We start from the raw sequence: 26565 nt of genomic DNA on the forward strand, positions 1-26565 counted from the left end.
TCGGTCCATGCATGTTCGAGATACAGGTGATCACGGACGGACGGACGCACGGACGGACGCACACGGCAAAATATAAGTCCCCGTTTTCGGACTGCGTCCGAACGGGGACTAAAAAAGACATGAATGTTTGGGTATAGTTACCATGGTTATCACGAGTACTGGGCCAACAAATGAATATATTACACCATCAGCAGTAGACAACCAACATCTAAATTAAAAAGTCAACAAAATTTATTTTCAGAAATAGAAATGAATGACAATAGAAAGTGATATAAAACCAAATGATGAATATTTGATTACCTGTTGATGGTTGTGGTAAAATCACAGTCACCAATTACTTCATACAAGAAGCAATGCAGATGTACTAATGGCTCTCAATGTACCGGTACATTCATATGGTGTATTGGGAATGTAAACTCACACATATGGTGTATTAGGAATGTAAACTCACACATATGGTGTATTAGGAATGTAAACTCACATATATGGGTATTAGGAATGTAAACTCACACATTTGGGGTATTAGGAATGTAAACTCACATATATGGTGTATTAGGAATGTAAACTCACACATATGGTGTATTGGGAATTTAAACACACACATATGGTGTATTAGGAATGTAAACTCACACATAAGGGGTATTAGGAATGTAAACTCACATATATGGGTATTAGGAATGTAAACTCACACATTTGGGGTATTAGGAATGTAAACTCACATATATGGTGTATTAGGAATGTAAACTCACACATATGGTGTATTGGGAATTTAAACACACACATATGGTGTATTAGGAATGTAAACTCACATATATGGTGTATTAGGAATGTAAACTCACACATAAGGGGTATTAGGAATGTAAACTCACATATATGGATATTAGGAATGTAAACTCACACATATGGGTATTAGGAATGTAAACTCGCATATATGGGGTATTAGGAATGTAAACTCACATATATGGTGTATTAGGAATGTAAACTCACACATATGGTGTATTAGGAATGTAAACTCACACATATGGTGTATTGGGAATGTTAACTCACATATATTGTGTATTAGGAATGTAAACTCACATATATGGTGTATTATGAATGTAAACTCACATATATGGTGCATTAGGAATGTAAACTTACACATATGGGGTATTAGGAATGTAAACTCACATATATGGTGTATTAGGAATGTAAACTCACACATATGGTGTATTCGGAATGTAAACTCACACATATGGTGTATTGGGAATGTAAACTCACACATATGGTGTATTAGGAATGTAAACTCCCACATATGGGGTATTAGGAATGTAAACTCACACATATGGTGTATTAGGAATGTAAACTCACACATATGGGTATTAGGAATGTAAACTCACATATATGGTGTATTAGGAATGTAAACTCACATATATGGGGTATTAGGAATGTAAACTCACACATAAGGGGTATTAGGATTGTAAACTCACACATAAGGGGTATTAGGAATGTAAACTCACACATATGGGTATTAGGAATGTAAACTCACAAATAAGGGGTATTAGGAATGTAAACTCACACATTTGGGGTATTAGGAATGTAAACTCACACATTTGGGGTATTAGGAATGTAAACTCACACATATAGTGTATTAGGAATGTAAACTCACATATATGGTGTATTAGGAATGTAAACTCACAGAAATGGTGTATTAGGAATGTAAACTCACACATTTGGGGTATTAGGAATGTAAACTCACACATATGGTGTATTAGGAATGTAAACTCACACATTTGGGTATTAGGAATGTAAACTCACACATAAGGGGTATTAGGAATGTAAACTCACACATTTGGGGTATTAGGAATGTAAACTCACATATATGGTGTATTAGGAATGTAAACTCACATATATGGTGTATTAGGAATGTAAACTCACACATATGGTGTATTAGGAATGTAAACTCACACATTTGGGGTATTAGGAATGTAAACTCACACATATGGTGTATTAGGAATGTAAACTCACATATATGGGGTATTAGGAATGTAAACTCACACATATGGGGTATTAGGAATGTAAACTCACATATATGGTGTATTAGGAATGTAAACTCACATATATGGTGTATTAGGAATGTAAACTCACATATATGGGTATTAGGAATGTAAACTCACACATAAGGGGTATTAGGAATGTAAACTCACACATTTGGGGTATTGGGAATGTAAACTCACACATATGGTGTATTAGGAATGTAAACTCACATATATGGGGTATTAGGAATGTAAACTCACACATATGGGGTATTAGGAATGTAAACTCACACATATGGGGTATTAGGAATGTAAACTCACACATATGGATATTAGGAATGTAAACTCACACATATGGTGTATTGGGAATGTTAACTCACATATATTGTGTATTAGGAATGTAAACTCACATATATGGTGTATTAGGAATGTAAACTCACATATATGGTGTATTAGGAATGTAAACTCACATATATGGTGTATTAGGAATGTAAACTCACACATATGGTGTATTGGGAATGTTAACTCACATATATTGTGTATTAGGAATGTAAACTCACATATATGGTGCATTAGGAATGTAAACTTACACATATGGGGTATTAGGAATGTAAACTCACATATATGGTGTATTAGGAATGTAAACTCACACATGGTGTATTCGGAATGTAAACTCACACATATGGTGTATTGGGAATGTAAACTCACACATATGGTGTATTAGGAATGTAAACTCCCACATATGGGGTATTAGGAATGTAAACTCACACATATGGTGTATTAGGAATGTAAACTCACACATATGGGTATTAGGAATGTAAACTCACATATATGGTGTATTAGGAATATAAACTCACACATATTTGGTATTCGGAATGTAAACTCACACATATGGTGTATTGGGAATGTAAACTCACATATATGGTGTATTAGGAATGTAAACTCACACATTTGGGGTATTAGGAATGTAAACTCACACATATGGATATTAGGAATGTAAACTCACACATATGGGTATTAGGAATGTAAACTCACACATTTGGGGTATTAGGAATGTAAACTCACACATAAGGGGTATTAGGATTGTAAACTCACACATAAGGGGTATTAGGAATGTAAACTCACACATATGGGTATTAGGAATGTAAACTCACACATAAGGGGTATTAGGAATGTAAACTCACACATTTGGGGTATTAGGAATGTAAACTCACACATTTGGGGTATTAGGAATGTAAACTCACACATATAGTGTATTAGGAATGTAAACTCACATATATGGTGTATTAGGAATGTAAACTCACACAAATGGTGTATTAGGAATGTAAACTCACACATTTGGGGTATTAGGAATGTAAACTCACACATATGGTGTATTAGGAATGTAAACTCACACATTTGGGTATTAGGAATGTAAACTCACACATTTGGGGTATTAGGAATGTAAACTCACATATATGGTGTATTAGGAATGTAAACTCACATATATGGTGTATTAGGAATGTAAACTCACACATATGGTGTATTAGGAATGTAAACTCACACATTTGGGGTATTAGGAATGTAAACTCACACATATGGTGTATTAGGAATGTAAACTCACATATATGGGGTATTAGGAATGTAAACTCACACATATGGGGTATTAGGAATGTAAACTCACATATATGGTGTATTAGGAATGTAAACTCACATATATGGTGTATTAGGAATGTAAACTCACATATATGGTGTATTAGGAATGTAAACTCACATATATGGTGTATTAGGAATGTAAACTCACATATATGGTGTAGTAGGAATGTAAACTCACACATTTGGGGTATTAGGAATGTAAACTCACATATATGGGTATTAGGAATGTAAACTCACACATAAGGGGTATTAGGAATGTAAACTCACACGTATGGGGTATTAGGAATGTAAAGTCACACGTATGGTGTATTAGGAATGTAAACTCACACATATGGTGTATTGGGAATGTAAACTCACATATATGGTGTATTAGGAATGTAAACTCACACATATGGGGTATTAGGAATGTAAACTCACACATATGGGGTATTAGGAATGTAAACTCACACATATGGGTATTAGGAATGTAAACTCACATATATGGTGTATTAGGAATGTAAACTCACATATATGGTGTATTACGAATGTAAACTCACATATATGGTGTATTAGGAATGTAAACTCATATATGGTGTATTAGGAATGTAAACTCACATATATGGTGTGTTAGGAATGTAAACTCACATATATGGTGTATTAGGAATGTAAACTTACACATATGGGGTATTAGGAATGTAAACTCACATATATGGTGTATTAGGAATATAAACTCACACATATTTGGTATTCGGAATGTAAACTCACACATATGGTGTATTGGGAATGTAAACTCACATATATGGTGTATTAGGAATGTAAACTCACACATTTGGGGTATTAGGAATGTAAACTCACACATATGGATATTAGGAATGTAAACTCACACATATGGGTATTAGGAATGTAAACTCACACATTTGGGGTATTAGGAATGTAAACTCACACATATGGTGTATTAGGAATGTAAACTCACATATATGGGGTATTAGGAATGTAAACTCACACATATGGGTATTAGGAATGTAAACTCACACATAAGGGGTATTAGGAATGTAAACTCACACATATGGTGTATTGGGAATTTAAACTCACACATATAGTGTATTGGGAATTTAAACTCACACATATTTGGTATTCGGAATGTAAACTCACACATTTGGGGAATTAGGAATGTAAACTCACATATATGGTGTATTAGGAATGTAAACTCACATATATGGGGTATTAGGAATGTAAACTCACACATATGGGTATTAGGAATGTAAACTCACACATAAGGGGTATTAGGAATGTAAACTCACATATATGGTGTATTGGGAATTTAAACTCACACGTATGGTGTATTAGGAATGTAAACTCACACATATGGTGTATTCGGAATGTAAACTCACATATATGGTGTATTGGGAATGTAAACTCACACATATGGTGTATTAGGAATGTAAACTCACACATATGGTGTATTCGGAATGTAAACTCACATATATGGTGTATTGGGAATGTAAACTCACACATATGGTGTATTGGGAATGTAAACTCACATATATGGTGTATTAGGAATGTAAACTCACACATATGGGGTATTAGGAATGTAAACTCACACATATGGGGTATTAGGAATGTAAACTCACACATATGGGTATTAGGAATGTAAACTCACATATATGGTGTATTAGGAATGTAAACTCACACATATGGGGTATTCGGAATGTAAACTCACACATATGGGGTATTAGGAATGTAAACTCACACATATGGGGTATTAGGAATGTAAACTCACACATATGGGGTATTAGGAATGTAAACTCACACATATGGGGTATTAGGAATGTAAACTCACACATATGGGGTATTAGGAATGTAAACTCACACATATGCGTATTAGGAATGTAAACTCACATATATGGTGTATTAGGAATGTAAACTCACACATATGGGGTATTAGGAATGTAAACTCACATACACGGTGTATTAGGAATGTAAACTCACATATAATGTGTATTAGGAAAGCAAACTTACACATATGGGGTATTAGGAATGTAAACTCACATATATGGTGTATTAGGAATGTAAACTCACACATATGGGGTATTCGGAATGTAAACTCACACATATGGTGTATTGGGAATGTAAACTCACATATATGGTGTATTAGGAATGTAAACTTCCACATATGGGGTATTAGGAATGTAAACTCACACATATGGGGTATTAGGAATGTAAACTCACACATATGGGTATTAGGAATGTAAACTCACACATAAGGGGTATTAGGAATGTAAACTCACACATATGGAGTATTATGAATGTAAACTCACATATATGGTGTATTGGGAATGTAAACTCACACATATGGTGTATTGGGAATGTAAACTCACATGTATAGTGTATTAGGAATGTAAACTCACACATATGGGGTATTAGGAATGTAAACTCACATATATGGGGTATTAGGAATGTAAACTCACACATATGGTATTAGGAATGTAAACTCACATATATGGTGTATTAAGAATGTAAACTCACATATATGGTGTATTAGGAATGTAAACTCACATATATGGTGTATTAGCAAGGTAAACTCACATACTAGTATACGGTGTATTAGGAATGTAAATTCACATATATGGTGTATTAGGAATGTAAACTCACATATATGGTGTATTAGGAATGTAAACTCACATATATGGTGTATTGGGAATGTAAACTCACATATATGGTGTATTAGGAATGTAAACTCACATATATGGTTTATTGGGAATGTAAACTCACATATATGGTGTATTAGGAATGTAAACTCACATATATGGTGTATTAGGAATGTAAACTCACACATTTGGGGTATTAGGAATGTAAACTCACATATATGGTGTATTAGGAATGTAAACTCACACATTAGGGGTATTAGGAATGTAAACTCACATATATGGGTATTAGGAATGTAAACTCACACATAAGGTGTATTAGGAATGTAAACTCACACATATGGGGTATTAGGAATGTAACCTCACACATATGGGGTATTAGGAATGTAAACTCACACATATGGTGTATTGGGAATGTAAACTCACATATATGGTGTATTGGGAATGTAAACTCACACATATGGGGTATTATGAATGTAAACTCACATATATGGTGTATTGGGAATGTAAACTCACACATATGGTGTATTGGGAATGTACACTCACATATATGGTGTATTAGGAATGTAAACTCACACATATGGGGTATTAGGAATGTAAACTCATATATATGGTGTATTAGGAATGTAAACTCACATATATGGTGTACTAGGAATGTAAACTCACATATATGGTGTATTAGGAATGTAAACTCACACATATAGTGTATTGGGAATTTAAACTCAGACATATGGTGTATTCGGAATGTAAACTCACACATATGGGGTATTATGAATGTAAACTCACATATATGGTGTATTGGGAATGTATACTCACACATATGGTGTATTGGGAATGTACACTCACATATATGGTGTATTAGGAATGTAAACTCACACATGGTGTATTCGGAATGTAAACTCACACATATGGTGTATTGGGAATGTAAACTCACACATATGGTGTATTAGGAATGTAAACTCCCACATATGGGGTATTAGGAATGTAAACTCACACATATGGTGTATTAGGAATGTAAACTCACACATATGGGTATTAGGAATGTAAACTCACATATATGGTGTATTAGGAATATAAACTCACACATATTTGGTATTCGGAATGTAAACTCACACATATGGTGTATTGGGAATGTAAACTCACATATATGGTGTATTAGGAATGTAAACTCACACATTTGGGGTATTAGGAATGTAAACTCACACATATGGATATTAGGAATGTAAACTCACACATATGGGTATTAGGAATGTAAACTCACACATTTGGGGTATTAGGAATGTAAACTCACACATAAGGGGTATTAGGATTGTAAACTCACACATAAGGGGTATTAGGAATGTAAACTCACACATATGGGTATTAGGAATGTAAACTCACACATAAGGGGTATTAGGAATGTAAACTCACACATTTGGGGTATTAGGAATGTAAACTCACACATTTGGGGTATTAGGAATGTAAACTCACACATATAGTGTATTAGGAATGTAAACTCACATATATGGTGTATTAGGAATGTAAACTCACACAAATGGTGTATTAGGAATGTAAACTCACACATTTGGGGTATTAGGAATGTAAACTCACACATATGGTGTATTAGGAATGTAAACTCACACATTTGGGTATTAGGAATGTAAACTCACACATTTGGGGTATTAGGAATGTAAACTCACATATATGGTGTATTAGGAATGTAAACTCACATATATGGTGTATTAGGAATGTAAACTCACACATATGGTGTATTAGGAATGTAAACTCACACATTTGGGGTATTAGGAATGTAAACTCACACATATGGTGTATTAGGAATGTAAACTCACATATATGGGGTATTAGGAATGTAAACTCACACATATGGGGTATTAGGAATGTAAACTCACATATATGGTGTATTAGGAATGTAAACTCACATATATGGTGTATTAGGAATGTAAACTCACATATATGGTGTATTAGGAATGTAAACTCACATATATGGTGTATTAGGAATGTAAACTCACATATATGGTGTAGTAGGAATGTAAACTCACACATTTGGGGTATTAGGAATGTAAACTCACATATATGGGTATTAGGAATGTAAACTCACACATAAGGGGTATTAGGAATGTAAACTCACACGTATGGGGTATTAGGAATGTGAAGTCACACGTATGGTGTATTAGGAATGTAAACTCACACATATGGTGTATTGGGAATGTAAACTCACATATATGGTGTATTAGGAATGTAAACTCACACATATGGGGTATTAGGAATGTAAACTCACACATATGGGGTATTAGGAATGTAAACTCACACATATGGGTATTAGGAATGTAAACTCACATATATGGTGTATTAGGAATGTAAACTCACATATATGGTGTATTACGAATGTAAACTCACATATATGGTGTATTAGGAATGTAAACTCATATATGGTGTATTAGGAATGTAAACTCACATATATGGTGTGTTAGGAATGTAAACTCACATATATGGGGTATTAGGAATGTAAACTCACATATATGGTGTATTAGGAATATAAACTCACACATATTTGGTATTCGGAATGTAAACTCACACATATGGTGTATTAGGAATGTAAACTCACACATTTGGGGTATTAGGAATGTAAACTCACACATATGGTGTATTAGGAATGTAAACTCACATATATGGGGTATTAGGAATGTAAACTCACACATATGGGGTATTAGGAATGTAAACTCACATATATGGTGTATTAGGAATGTAAACTCACATATATGGTGTATTAGGAATGTAAACTCACATATATGGTGTATTAGGAATGTAAACTCACATATATGGTGTATTAGGAATGTAAACTCACATATATGGTGTAGTAGGAATGTAAACTCACACATTTGGGGTATTAGGAATGTAAACTCACATATATGGGTATTAGGAATGTAAACTCACACATAAGGGGTATTAGGAATGTAAACTCACACGTATGGGGTATTAGGAATGTGAAGTCACACGTATGGTGTATTAGGAATGTAAACTCACACATATGGTGTATTGGGAATGTAAACTCACATATATGGTGTATTAGGAATGTAAACTCACACATATGGGGTATTAGGAATGTAAACTCACACATATGGGGTATTAGGAATGTAAACTCACACATATGGGTATTAGGAATGTAAACTCACATATATGGTGTATTAGGAATGTAAACTCACATATATGGTGTATTACGAATGTAAACTCACATATATGGTGTATTAGGAATGTAAACTCATATATGGTGTATTAGGAATGTAAACTCACATATATGGTGTGTTAGGAATGTAAACTCACATATATGGTGTATTAGGAATGTAAACTTACACATATGGGGTATTAGGAATGTAAACTCACATATATGGTGTATTAGGAATATAAACTCACACATATTTGGTATTCGGAATGTAAACTCACACATATGGTGTATTGGGAATGTAAACTCACATATATGGTGTATTAGGAATGTAAACTCACACATTTGGGGTATTAGGAATGTAAACTCACACATATGGATATTAGGAATGTAAACTCACACATATGGGTATTAGGAATGTAAACTCACACATTTGGGGTATTAGGAATGTAAACTCACACATATGGTGTATTAGGAATGTAAACTCACATATATGGGGTATTAGGAATGTAAACTCACACATATGGGTATTAGGAATGTAAACTCACACATAAGGGGTATTAGGAATGTAAACTCACACATATGGTGTATTGGGAATTTAAACTCACACATATAGTGTATTGGGAATTTAAACTCACACATATTTGGTATTCGGAATGTAAACTCACACATTTGGGGAATTAGGAATGTAAACTCACATATATGGTGTATTAGGAATGTAAACTCACATATATGGGGTATTAGGAATGTAAACTCACACATATGGGTATTAGGAATGTAAACTCACACATAAGGGGTATTAGGAATGTAAACTCACACGTATGGTGTATTAGGAATGTAAACTCACACATATAGTGTATTGGGAATTTAAACTCACACGTATGGTGTATTAGGAATGTAAACTCACACATATGGTGTATTCGGAATGTAAACTCACATATATGGTGTATTGGGAATGTAAACTCACACATATGGTGTATTAGGAATGTAAACTCACACATATGGTGTATTCTGAATGTAAACTCACATATATGGTGTATTGGGAATGTAAACTCACACATATGGTGTATTGGGAATGTAAACTCACATATATGGTGTATTAGGAATGTAAACTCACACATATGGGGTATTAGGAATGTAAACTCACACATATGGGGTATTAGGAATGTAAACTCACACATATGGGTATTAGGAATGTAAACTCACATATATGGTGTATTAGGAATGTAAACTCACACATATGGGGTATTCGGAATGTAAACTCACACATATGGGGTATTAGGAATGTAAACTCACACATATGGGGTATTAGGAATGTAAACTCACACATATAGGGTATTAGGAATGTAAACTCACACATATGGGGTATTAGGAATGTAAACTCACACATATGGGGTATTAGGAATGTAAACTCACACATATGCGTATTAGGAATGTAAACTCACATATATGGTGTATTAGGAATGTAAACTCACACATATGGGGTATTAGGAATGTAAACTCACATACACGGTGTATTAGGAATGTAAACTCACATATAATGTGTATTAGGAAAGCAAACTTACACATATGGGGTATTAGGAATGTAAACTCACATATATGGTGTATTAGGAATGTAAACTCACACATATGGGGTATTCGGAATGTAAACTCACACATATGGTGTATTGGGAATGTAAACTCACATATATGGTGTATTAGGAATGTAAACTCCCACATATGGGGTATTAGGAATGTAAACTCACACATATGGGGTATTAGGAATGTAAACTCACACATATGGGTATTAGGAATGTAAACTCACACATAAGGGGTATTAGGAATGTAAACTCACACATATGGAGTATTATGAATGTAAACTCACATATATGGTGTATTGGGAATGTAAACTCACACATATGGTGTATTGGGAATGTAAACTCACATGTATAGTGTATTAGGAATGTAAACTCACACATATGGGGTATTAGGAATGTAAACTCACATATATGGGGTATTAGGAATGTAAACTCACACATATGGTATTAGGAATGTAAACTCACATATATGGTGTATTAAGAATGTAAACTCACATATATGGTGTATTAGGAATGTAAACTCACATATATGGTGTATTAGCAAGGTAAACTCACATACTAGTATATGGTGTATTAGGAATGTAAATTCACATATATGGTGTATTAGGAATGTAAACTCACATATATGGTGTATTAGGAATGTAAACTCACATATATGGTGTATTGGGAATGTAAACTCACATATATGGTGTATTAGGAATGTAAACTCACATATATGGTTTATTGGGAATGTAAACTCACATATATGGTGTATTAGGAATGTAAACTCACATATATGGTGTATTAGGAATGTAAACTCACACATTTGGGGTATTAGGAATGTAAACTCACATATATGGTGTATTAGGAATGTAAACTCACACATTAGGGGTATTAGGAATGTAAACTCACATATATGGGTATTAGGAATGTAAACTCACACATAAGGTGTATTAGGAATGTAAACTCACACATATGGGGTATTAGGAATGTAACCTCACACATATGGGGTATTAGGAATGTAAACTCACACATATGGTGTATTGGGAATGTAAACTCACATATATGGTGTATTGGGAATGTAAACTCACACATATGGGGTATTATGAATGTAAACTCACATATATGGTGTATTGGGAATGTAAACTCACACATATGGTGTATTGGGAATGTACACTCACATATATGGTGTATTAGGAATGTAAACTCACACATATGGGGTATTAGGAATGTAAACTCATATATATGGTGTATTAGGAATGTAAACTCACATATATGGTGTATTAGGAATGTAAACTCACATATATGGTGTATTAGGAATGTAAACTCACACATATAGTGTATTGGGAATGTAAACTCACACATATGGTGTATTCGGAATGTAAACTCACACATATGGGGTATTATGAATGTAAACTCACATATATGGTGTATTGGGAATGTAAACTCACACATATGGTGTATTGGGAATGTACACTCACATATATGGTGTATTAGGAATGTAAACTCACACATATGGGGTATTAGGAATGTAAACTCACACATATGGTGTATTAAGAATGTAAACTCACACATATGGGGTATTAGGAATGTAAACTCACACATATGGGTATTAGGAATGTAAACTCACATATATGGTGTATTAGGAAAGCAAACTTACACATATGGGGTATTAGGAATGTAAACTCACATATATGGTGTATTGGGAATGTATACTCACACATATGGTGTATTGGGAATGTACACTCACATATATGGTGTATTAGGAATGTAAACTCACACATGGTGTATTCGGAATGTAAACTCACACATATGGGGTATTATGAATGTAAACTCACATATATGGTGTATTGGGAATGTATACTCACACATATGGTGTATTGGGAATGTACACTCACATATATGGTGTATTAGGAATGTAAACTCACACATGGTGTATTCGGAATGTAAACTCACACATATGGTGTATTGGGAATGTAAACTCACACATATGGTGTATTAGGAATGTAAACTCCCACATATGGGGTATTAGGAATGTAAACTCACACATATGGTGTATTAGGAATGTAAACTCACACATATGGGTATTAGGAATGTAAACTCACATATATGGTGTATTAGGAATATAAACTCACACATATTTGGTATTCGGAATGTAAACTCACACATATGGTGTATTGGGAATGTAAACTCACATATATGGTGTATTAGGAATGTAAACTCACACATTTGGGGTATTAGGAATGTAAACTCACACATATGGATATTAGGAATGTAAACTCACACATATGGGTATTAGGAATGTAAACTCACACATTTGGGGTATTAGGAATGTAAACTCACACATAAGGGGTATTAGGATTGTAAACTCACACATAAGGGGTATTAGGAATGTAAACTCACACATATGGGTATTAGGAATGTAAACTCACACATAAGGGGTATTAGGAATGTAAACTCACACATTTGGGGTATTAGGAATGTAAACTCACACATTTGGGGTATTAGGAATGTAAACTCACACATATAGTGTATTAGGAATGTAAACTCACATATATGGTGTATTAGGAATGTAAACTCACACAAATGGTGTTTTAGGAATGTAAACTCACACATTTGGGGTATTAGGAATGTAAACTCACACATATGGTGTATTAGGAATGTAAACTCACATATATGGTGTATTAGGAATGTAAACTCACACATATGGTGTATTAGGAATGTAAACTCACATATATGGGGTATTAGGAATGTAAACTCACACATATGGGGTATTAGGAATGTAAACTCACATATATGGTGTATTAGGAATGTAAACTCACATATATGGTGTATTAGGAATGTAAACTCACATATATGGTGTATTAGGAATGTAAACTCACATATATGGTGTATTAGGAATGTAAACTCACATATATGGTGTAGTAGGAATGTAAACTCACACATTTGGGGTATTAGGAATGTAAACTCACATATATGGGTATTAGGAATGTAAACTCACACATAAGGGGTATTAGGAATGTAAACTCACACGTATGGGGTATTAGGAATGTAAAGTCACACGTATGGTGTATTAGGAATGTAAACTCACACATATGGTGTATTGGGAATGTAAACTCACATATATGGTGTATTAGGAATGTAAACTCACACATATGGGGTATTAGGAATGTAAACTCACACATATGGGGTATTAGGAATGTAAACTCACACATATGGGTATTAGGAATGTAAACTCACATATATGGTGTATTAGGAATGTAAACTCACATATATGGTGTATTACGAATGTAAACTCACATATATGGTGTATTAGGAATGTAAACTCATATATGGTGTATTAGGAATGTAAACTCACATATATGGTGTGTTAGGAATGTAAACTCACATATATGGTGTATTAGGAATGTAAACTTACACATATGGGGTATTAGGAATGTAAACTCACATATATGGTGTATTAGGAATATAAACTCACACATATTTGGTATTCGGAATGTAAACTCACACATATGGTGTATTGGGAATGTAAACTCACATATATGGTGTATTAGGAATGTAAACTCACACATTTGGGGTATTAGGAATGTAAACTCACACATATGGATATTAGGAATGTAAACTCACACATATGGGTATTAGGAATGTAAACTCACACATTTGGGGTATTAGGAATGTAAACTCACACATATAGTGTATTAGGAATGTAAACTCACATATATGGTGTATTAGGAATGTAAACTCACACAAATGGTGTTTTAGGAATGTAAACTCACACATTTGGGGTATTAGGAATGTAAACTCACACATATGGTGTATTAGGAATGTAAACTCACATATATGGTGTATTAGGAATGTAAACTCACACATATGGTGTATTAGGAATGTAAACTCACATATATGGGGTATTAGGAATGTAAACTCACACATATGGGGTATTAGGAATGTAAACTCACATATATGGTGTATTAGGAATGTAAACTCACATATATGGTGTATTAGGAATGTAAACTCACATATATGGTGTATTAGGAATGTAAACTCACATATATGGTGTATTAGGAATGTAAACTCACATATATGATGTAGTAGGAATGTAAACTCACACATTTGGGGTATTAGGAATGTAAACTCACATATATGGGTATTAGGAATGTAAACTCACACATAAGGGGTATTAGGAATGTAAACTCACACGTATGGGGTATTAGGAATGTAAAGTCACACGTATGGTGTATTAGGAATGTAAACTCACACATATGGTGTATTGGGAATGTAAACTCACATATATGGTGTATTAGGAATGTAAACTCACACATATGGGGTATTAGGAATGTAAACTCACACATATGGGGTATTAGGAATGTAAACTCACACATATGGGTATTAGGAATGTAAACTCACATATATGGTGTATTAGGAATGTAAACTCACATATATGGTGTATTACGAATGTAAACTCACATATATGGTGTATTAGGAATGTAAACTCATATATGGTGTATTAGGAATGTAAACTCACATATATGGTGTGTTAGGAATGTAAACTCACATATATGGTGTATTAGGAATGTAAACTTACACATATGGGGTATTAGGAATGTAAACTCACATATATGGTGTATTAGGAATATAAACTCACACATATTTGGTATTCGGAATGTAAACTCACACATATGGTGTATTGGGAATGTAAACTCACATATATGGTGTATTAGGAATGTAAACTCACACATTTGGGGTATTAGGAATGTAAACTCACACATATGGATATTAGGAATGTAAACTCACACATATGGGTATTAGGAATGTAAACTCACACATTTGGGGTATTAGGAATGTAAACTCACACATATGGTGTATTAGGAATGTAAACTCACATATATGGGGTATTAGGAATGTAAACTCACACATATGGGTATTAGGAATGTAAACTCACACATAAGGGGTATTAGGAATGTAAACTCACACATATGGTGTATTGGGAATTTAAACTCACACATATAGTGTATTGGGAATTTAAACTCACACATATTTGGTATTCGGAATGTAAACTCACACATTTGGGGAATTAGGAATGTAAACTCACATATATGGTGTATTAGGAATGTAAACTCACATATATGGGGTATTAGGAATGTAAACTCACACATATGGGTATTAGGAATGTAAACTCACACATAAGGGGTATTAGGAATGTAAACTCACACGTATGGTGTATTAGGAATGTAAACTCACACATATAGTGTATTGGGAATTTAAACTCACACGTATGGTGTATTAGGAATGTCAACTCACACATATGGTGTATTCGGAATGTAAACTCACATATATGGTGTATTGGGAATGTAAACTCACACATATGGTGTATTAGGAATGTAAACTCACACATATGGTGTATTCTGAATGTAAACTCACATATATGGTGTATTGGGAATGTAAACTCACACATATGGTGTATTGGGAATGTAAACTCACATATATGGTGTATTAGGAATGTAAACTCACACATATGGGGTATTAGGAATGTAAACTCACACATATGGGGTATTAGGAATGTAAACTCACACATATGGGTATTAGGAATGTAAACTCACATATATGGTGTATTAGGAATGTAAACTCACACATATGGGGTATTCGGAATGTAAACTCACACATATGGGGTATTAGGAATGTAAACTCACACATATGGGGTATTAGGAATGTAAACTCACACATATGGGGTATTAGGAATGTAAACTCACACATATGGGGTATTAGGAATGTAAACTCACACATATGGGGTATTAGGAATGTAAACTCACACATATGCGTATTAGGAATGTAAACTCACATATATGGTGTATTAGGAATGTAAACTCACACATATGGGGTATTAGGAATGTAAACTCACATACACGGTGTATTAGGAATGTAAACTCACATATAATGTGTATTAGGAAAGCAAACTTACACATATGGGGTATTAGGAATGTAAACTCACATATATGGTGTATTAGGAATGTAAACTCACACATATGGGGTATTCGGAATGTAAACTCACACATATGGTGTATTGGGAATGTAAACTCACATATATGGTGTATTAGGAATGTAAACTCCCACATATGGGGTATTAGGAATGTAAACTCACACATATGGGGTATTAGGAATGTAAACTCACACATATGGGTATTAGGAATGTAAACTCACACATAAGGGGTATTAGGAATGTAAACTCACACATATGGAGTATTATGAATGTAAACTCACATATATGGTGTATTGGGAATGTAAACTCACACATATGGTGTATTGGGAATGTAAACTCACATGTATAGTGTATTAGGAATGTAAACTCACACATATGGGGTATTAGGAATGTAAACTCACATATATGGGGTATTAGGAATGTAAACTCACACATATGGTATTAGGAATGTAAACTCACATATATGGTGTATTAAGAATGTAAACTCACATATATGGTGTATTAGGAATGTAAACTCACATATATGGTGTATTAGCAAGGTAAACTCACATACTAGTATATGGTGTATTAGGAATGTAAATTCACATATATGGTGTATTAGGAATGTAAACTCACATATATGGTGTATTAGGAATGTAAACTCACATATATGGTGTATTGGGAATGTAAACTCACATATATGGTGTATTAGGAATGTAAACTCACATATATGGTTTATTGGGAATGTAAACTCACATATATGGTGTATTAGGAATGTAAACTCACATATATGGTGTATTAGGAATGTAAACTCACACATTTGGGGTATTAGGAATGTAAACTCACATATATGGTGTATTAGGAATGTAAACTCACACATTATGGGTATTAGGAATGTAAACTCACATATATGGGTATTAGGAATGTAAACTCACACATAAGGTGTATTAGGAATGTAAACTCACACATATGGGGTATTAGGAATGTAACCTCACACATATGGGGTATTAGGAATGTAAACTCACACATATGGTGTATTGGGAATGTAAACTCACATATATGGTGTATTGGGAATGTAAACTCACATATATGGTGTATTAGGAATGTAAACTCACATATATGGTGTATTAGGAATGTAAACTCACACATATAGTGTATTGGGAATTTAAACTCACACATATGGTGTATTCGGAATGTAAACTCACACATATGGGGTATTATGAATGTAAACTCACATATATGGTGTATTGGGAATGTAAACTCACACATATGGTGTATTGGGAATGTACACTCACATATATGGTGTATTAGGAATGTAAACTCACACATATGGGGTATTAGGAATGTAAACTCACACATATGGTGTATTAAGAATGTAAACTCACACATATGGGGTATTAGGAATGTAAACTCACACATATGGGTATTAGGAATGTAAACTCACATATATGGTGTATTAGGAAAGCAAACTTACACATATGGGGTATTAGGAATGTAAACTCACATATATGGTGTATTAGGAATGTAAACTCACACATATGGGGTATTCGGAATGTAAACTCACACATATGGTGTATTGGGAATGTAAACTCACATATATGGTGTATTAGGAATGTAAACTCCCACATATGGGGTATTAGGAATGTAAACTCACACATATGGGGTATTAGGAATGTTATCTCACACATATGGGTATTAGGAATGTAAACTCACACATAAGGGGTATTAGGAATGTAAACTCACACATATGGAGTATTATGAATGTAAACTCACATATATGGTGTATTGGGAATGTAAACTCACATATATAGTGTATTAGGAATGTAAACTCACACATATGGGGTATTAGGAATGTAAACTCACATATATGGGGTATTAGGAATGTAAACTCACACATACGGTATTAGGAATGTAAACTCACATATATGGTGTATTAGGAATGTAAACTCACATATATGGTGTATTAGCAAGGTAAACTCACATATATGGTGTATTAGCAAGGTAAACTCACATACTAGTATATGGTGTATTAGGAATGTAAATTCACATATATGGTGTATTAGGAATGTAAACTCACATATATGGTGTATTAGGAATGTAAACTCACATATATGGTGTATTGGGAATGTAAACTCACATATATGGTGTATTAGGAATGTAAACTCACATATATGGTTTATTGGGAATGTAAACTCACATATATGGTGTATTAGGAATGTAAACTCACATATATGGTGTATTAGGAATGTAAACTCACACATTTGGGGTATTAGGAATGTAAACTCACATATATGGTGTATTAGGAATGTAAACTCACACATTTGGGGTATTAGGAATGTAAACTCACATATATGGGTATTAGGAATGTAAACTCACACATATGGGGTATTAGGAATGTAAACTCACACATAAGGGGTATTAGGAATGTAAACTCACATATATGGTGTATTGGGAATGTAAACTCACACATATGGTGTATTGGGAATGTAAACTCACATATATGGTGTATTAGGAATGTAAACTCACACATAAGGGGTATTAGGAATGTAAACTCACATATATGGTGTATTGGGAATGTAAACTCACACATATGGTGTATTAGGAATGTAAACTCACATATATGGTGTATTGGGAATGTAAACTCACACATATGGTGCATTAGGAATGTAAACTCACATATATGGTGTATTAGGAATGTAAACTCACACATATGGGGTATTAGGAATGTAAACTCACATATATGGGGTATTAGGAATGTAAACTCACACATATGGTATTAGAAATGTAAACTCACATATATGGTGTATTAGGAATGTAAACTCACATATATGGTGTATTAGGAATGTAAACTCACATATATGGTGTATTAGCAAGGTAAACTCACATACTAGTATATGGTGTATTAGGAATGTAAATTCACATATATGGTGTATTAGGAATGTAAACTCACATATATGGTGTATTGGGAATGTAAACTCACATATATGGTGTATTAGGAATGTAAACTCACATATATGGTGTATTAGGAATGTAAACTCACATATATGGTGTATTAGGAATGTAAACTCACATATATGGTGTATTAGGAATGTAAACTCACATATATGGTGTATTAGGAATGTCATATCACATATATAGTGTATTAGGAATGTCAACTCACATATATGGTGTATTAGGAATGTCAACTCACATATATGGTGTATTAGGAATGTCAACTCACATATATGGTGTATTAGGAATGTAAACTCACACATTTGGGTTATTAGGAATGTAAACTCACATATATGGGGTATTAGGAATGTAAACTCACACGTATGGCGTATTAGGAATGTAAACTCACACATATAGTGTATTGGGAATTTAAACTCACACATATGGTGTATTCGGAATGTAAACTCACACATATGGGGTATTATGAATGTAAACTCACATATATGGTGTATTGGGAATGTAAACTCACACATATGGTGTATTAGGAATGTCAACTCACATATATGGTGTATTAGGAATGTAAACTCACATATATGGTGTATTAGGAATGTAAACTCACACATTTGGGGTATTAGGAATGTAAACTCACACATTTGGGGTATTAGGAATGTAAACTCACACGTATGGCGTATTAGGAATGTAAACTCACACATATAGTGTATTGGGAATTTAAACTCACACATATGGTGTATTCGGAATGTAAACTCACACATATGGGGTATTATGAATGTAAACTCACATATATGGTGTATTGGGAATGTAAACTCACACATTTGGGTTATTAGGAATGTAAACTCACATATATGGGGTATTAGGAATGTAAACTCACACGTATGGCGTATTAGGAATGTAAACTCACATATATGGTGTATTAGGAATGTAAACTCACACATTTGGGTTATTAGGAATGTAAACTCACATATATGGGGTATTAGGAATGTAAACTCACACATATGGGGTATTATGAATGTAAACTCACATATATGGTGTATTAGGAATGTAAACTCACACATTTGGGTTATTAGGAATGTAAACTCACATATATGGGGTATTAGGAATGTAAACTCACACGTATGGCGTATTAGGAATGTAAACTCACACATATAGTGTATTGGGAATTTAAACTCACACATATGGTGTATTCGGAATGTAAACTCACACATATGGGGTATTATGAATGTAAACTCACATATATGGTGTATTGGGAATGTAAACTCACACATATGGTGTATTGGGAATGTAAACTCACACATATGGGGTATTAGGAATGTAAACTCCCACATATGGGTTATTAGGAATGTAAACTCCCACATATGGTTATTAGGAATGTAAACTCACATATATGGTGTATTAGGAATGTAAACTCACATATATGGTGTATTAGGAATGTAAACTCACATATATAGTGTATTAGGAATGTAAACTCACATATATGGTGTATTAGGAATGTAAACTCACATATATGTGTATTAGGAATGTAAACTCACATATATGGTGTATTAGGAATGTAAACTCACATATATGGTGTATTAGAAATGTAAACTCACATATATGGTGTATTAGGAATGTAAACTCACATATATGGTGTATTAGGAATGTAAACTCACATATATGGTGTATTAGGAATGTAAACTCACATATATGGTGTATTAGGAATGTAAACTCACATATATGGTGTATTAGGAATGTAAACTCACATATATGGTGTACCATAGAATTCAAACTTCATAGCAGCTGTGACCACCACTATTATAATAGGCAGAATCCATCCAATAATTCCATAATATGTCAAAAGATTCTGTGACGATGCAAATACACTGCTTACTTTGATATACAATTGTATACCTTCCGATAACATCCAGAAAAATGTGGCAAGGAATAGATAATGTAAAGCAATGGCAATCACTCGACATAACATCTGTAAGCAAATATATTTTGAACATCAAAAATCTCAATACTACATGTCTATTTCTATCAATAACACAATTCTATAGAAATCTACAAATATTTATGACACTTGACTTTACAGGGCAAATGTAAACAATTTACTGATAATTTTCAGGAATATTTTTCTGATACAAGGCATGGGAAAACATACCACATTCTTAGTAGCAGAGCCTCCAGCTAAAAAGAGTAACTGTGCTAAAGACAATGCACCAACAAGATTTAATAGTATGATAGCACGGTCAGACTTGAGTCTACAATAAATCATAATAAATGATGTTGTGGTTTAATAGGGCTGCGTAAATAAATACATTAAATAAATTCTGCATGCCAGTATGAAGTAAGTTAGCTGAAGACAGCGTCTCTTGCAATATGCTGAAGTGACGATGTGGGCATGTGTGCGTGGCATGCAATATTCTGAAGTGACAAGGTGGGCGTGTGTGCGTGGCATGCAATATTCTGAAGTGACGAGGTGGGCGTGTGTGCGTGGCATGCAATATTCTGAAGTGACGAGGTGGGCATGTGTATGTGGCATGCAATATGCTGATGTGACAAGGTGGGCGTGTGTGCGTGGCATGCAAGATGCTGAAGTGACGAGGTGGACGTGTATGGGTGGCATGCAATATGCTGAAGCGACGAGGTGGGCGTGTATGCGTGGCATGCAATATTCTGAAGTGACGAGGTGGGCGTGTATGCGTGGCATGCAATATGCTGAAACGACGAGGTGGCCGTGTATTCGTGGCATGCAATATGCTGAAGCGACGAGGTTGGCGTGTATGCGTGGCATGCAATATTCTGAAGCGACGAAGTGGGCGTGTATGCGTGGCATGCAATATTCTGAAGTGACGAAGTGGGCGTGTATGCATGGCATGCAAGATGCTGAAGTGACGAGGTGGACGTGTATGCGTGGCATGCAAGATGCTGAAGTGACGAGGTGGGCGTGTATGTGCGGCATGCAATATGCTGAAGTGACGAGGTGGGCGTGGCATGCAATATTCTGAAGTGACGGGTGGGCGTGTATGCGTGGCATGCAATATGCTGAAGTGACGAGGTGGGCGTGTACGTGTGGCATGCAATATGCTGAAGTGACGAGGTGGGCGTGGCATGCAATATTCTGAAGTGACGGGGTTGGCGTGCATGCGTTGCATGCAATATGCTGAAGTGACGAGGTGGACGTGTGTGCGTGGCATGCAATATGCTGAAGTGACGAGGTGGGCATGTATGCGCGGCATGCAATATGCTGAAGTAACGAGGTGGGCGTGTATGCGTGGCATGCAAGATGCTGACGTGACGAGGTGGACGTGTATGCGTGGCATGCAAGATGCTGAAGTGACGAGGTGGGCATGTATGCGTGGCATGCAATATGCTGAAGTGACGAGGTGGGCGTGTATGCGTGGCATGCAATATACTGAAGTGACGAGGTGGGCGTGGCATGCAATATTCTGAAGTGATGGGGTGGGCGTGTATGCGTGGCATGCAATATGCTGAAGTAACGAGGTGGGCGTGTACGTGTGGCATGCAATATGCTGAAGTGACAAGGTGGGCGTGGCATGCAATATTCTGAAGTGACGGGGTTGGCGTGCATGCGTTGCATGCAATATGCTGAAGTGACGAGGTGGACGTGTGTGCGTGGCATGCAATATGCTGAAGTGACGAGGTGGGCGTGTATGCGTGGCATGCAATATGCTGAAGTAACGAGGTGGGCCTGGCATGCAATATGCTGAAGTGACGAGGTGGGCGTGTGGGCATGGCATGCAATATGCTGAAGTAACGAGGTGGGCGTGGCATGCAATGTGCTGAAGTGACGAGGAGGCGTGTGTGCGTGACATTCAATATGCTGAAGTGAAGAGGTGGGCGTGTGCAATGTGCTGAAGTGACGAGGTTGGCGTGTATATGTGGCATGCATTATGCTGAAGTGACGAGGGAGCGTGTGTGCGTGACATGCAATATGTTGAAGTGACGAGGTGGGCGTGTATGTGTGGCATGCAATATGTTGAAGTGACGAGGTGGGCGTATATGTGTGGCATGCAAGATGCTGAAGTGACGAGGTTGGCGTGTATGCGTGGCATGCAATATGCTGAAGCGACGAGGTGGGCGTGTATGCGTGGCATGCAATATTCTGAAGTGACGAGGTGGGCGTGTATGCGTGGCATGCAATATGCTGAAACGACGAGGTGGGTGTGTATTCGTGGCATGCAATATTCTGAAGTGACGAGGTGGGCATGTGTATGTGGCATGCAATATGCTGATGTGACAAGGTGGGCGTGTGTGCGTGGCATGCAAGATGCTGAAGTGACGAGGTGGACGTGTATGGGTGGCATGCAATATGCTGAAGCGACGAGGTGGGCGTGTATGCGTGGCATGCAATATTCTGAAGTGACGAGGTGGGCGTGTATGCGTGGCATGCAATATGCTGAAACGACGAGGTGGCCGTGTATTCGTGGCATGCAATATGCTGAAGCGACGAGGTTGGCGTGTATGCGTGGCATGCAATATTCTGAAGCGACGAAGTGGGCGTGTATGCGTGGCATGCAATATTCTGAAGTGACGAAGTGGGCGTGTATGCATGGCATGCAAGATGCTGAAGTGACGAGGTGGACGTGTATGCGTGGCGTGCAAGATGCTGAAGTGACGAGGTGGGCGTGTATGTGCGGCATGCAATATGCTGAAGTGACGAGGTGGGCGTGGCATGCAATATTCTGAAGTGACGGGTGGGCGTGTATGCGTGGCATGCAATATGCTGAAGTGACGAGGTGGGCGTGTACGTGTGGCATGCAATATGCTGAAGTGACGAGGTGGGCGTGGCATGCAATATTCTGAAGTGACGGGGTTGGCGTGCATGCGTTGCATGCAATATGCTGAAGTGACGAGGTGGACGTGTGTGCGTGGCATGCAATATGCTGAAGTGACGAGGTGGGCATGTATGCGCGGCATGCAATATGCTGAAGTAACGAGGTGGGCGTGTATGCGTGGCATGCAAGATGCTGACGTGACGAGGTGGACGTGTATGCGTGGCATGCAAGATGCTGAAGTGACGAGGTGGGCATGTATGCATGGCATGCAATATGCTGAAGTGACGAGGTGGGCGTGTATGCGTGGCATGCAATATACTGAAGTGACGAGGTGGGCGTGGCATGCAATATTCTGAAGTGATGGGGTGGGCGTGTATGCGTGGCATGCAATATGCTGAAGTAACGAGGTGGGCGTGTACGTGTGGCATGCAATATGCTGAAGTGACAAGGTGGGCGTGGCATGCAATATTCTGAAGTGACGGGGTTGGCGTGCATGCGTTGCATGCAATATGCTGAAGTGACGAGGTGGACGTGTGTGCGTGGCATGCAATATGCTGAAGTGACGAGGTGGGCGTGTATGCGTGGCATGCAATATGCTGAAGTAACGAGGTGGGCCTGGCATGCAATATGCTGAAGTGACGAGGTGGGCGTGTGGGCATGGCATGCAATATGCTGAAGTAAGGAGGTGGGCGTGGCATGCAATGTGCTGAAGTGACGAGGAGGCGTGTGTGCGTGACATTCAATATGCTGAAGTGAAGAGGTGGGCGTGTGCAATGTGCTGAAGTGACGAGGTTGGCGTGTATATGTGGCATGCATTATGCTGAAGTGACGAGGGAGCGTGTGTGCGTGACATGCAATATGTTGAAGTGACGAGGTGGGCGTGTATGTGTGGCATGCAATATGTTGAAGTGACGAGGTGGGCGTATATGTGTGGCATGCAAGATGCTGAAGTGACGAGGTTGGCGTGTATGCGTGGCATGCAATATGCTGAAGCGACGAGGTGGGCGTGTATGCGTGGCATGCAATATTCTGAAGTGACGAGGTGGGCGTGTATGCGTGGCATGCAATATGCTGAAACGACGAGGTGGGTGTGTATTCGTGGCATGCAATATGCTGAAGCGACGAGGTGGGCGTGTATGCGTGGCATGCAATATTCTGAAGCGACGAAGTGGGCGTGTATGCGTGGCATGCAATATTCTGAAGTAACGAAGTGGGCGTGTATGCGTGGCATGCAAGATGCTGAAGTGACGAGGTGGACGTGTATGTGTGGCATGCAAGATGCTGAAGTGACGAGGTGGGCGTGTATGTGCGGCATGCAATATGCTGAAGTGACGAGGTGGGCGTGGCATGCAATATTCTGAAGTGACGGGTGGGCGTGTATGCGTGGCATGCAATATGCTGAAGTGACGAGGTGGGCGTGTACGTGTGGCATGCAATATGCTGAAGTGACGAGGTGGGCGTGGCATGCAATATTCTGAAGAGACGGGGTTGGCGTGCATGCGTTGCATGCAATATGCTGAAGTGACGAGGTGGACGTGTGTGCGTGGCATGCAATATGCTGAAGTGACGAGGTGGGCGTGTATGCGCGGCATGCAATATGCTGAAGTAACGAGGTGGGCATGTATGCGTGGCATGCAAGATGCTGACGTGACGAGGTGGACGTGTATGCGTGGCATGCAAGATGCTGAAGTGACGAGGTGGGCGTGTATGCGTGGCATGCAATATGCTGAAGTGACGAGGTGGGCGTGTATGCGTGGCATGCAATATACTGAAGTGACGAGGTGGGCGTGGCATGCAATATTCTGAAGTGATGGGGTGGGCGTGTATGCGTGGCATGCAATATGCTGAAGTAACAAGGTGGGCGTGTACGTGTGGCATGCAATATGCTGAAGTGACGA

The 26565-nt window shown here is 36.8% G+C and overlaps 1 protein-coding gene across 1 annotated transcript in view; it reads right to left on the reverse strand.

Annotated features, from left to right (window-relative positions):
• Positions 1 to 26565, reverse strand: part of LOC146742799 (adhesion G protein-coupled receptor D1-like) — a 60392-nt gene that overhangs the window by 14840 nt on the left and 18987 nt on the right. The window contains exons 5-7 of the mRNA XM_085499471.1: positions 22030 to 22129; positions 21629 to 21849; positions 142 to 208 (exon numbers count right to left, since the gene is read on the reverse strand). Of these exons, the coding sequence (XP_085355597.1) occupies positions 142 to 208; positions 21629 to 21849; positions 22030 to 22129 (388 nt within the window). The remainder of the gene's footprint in view (positions 1 to 141; positions 209 to 21628; positions 21850 to 22029; positions 22130 to 26565) is intronic.

This window comes from Saccoglossus kowalevskii, chromosome 5 (genome assembly GCF_978046115.1).
Source record: "Saccoglossus kowalevskii chromosome 5, keSacKowa6.1, whole genome shotgun sequence".
Lineage (NCBI taxonomy): Eukaryota > Metazoa > Hemichordata > Enteropneusta > Harrimaniidae > Saccoglossus > Saccoglossus kowalevskii.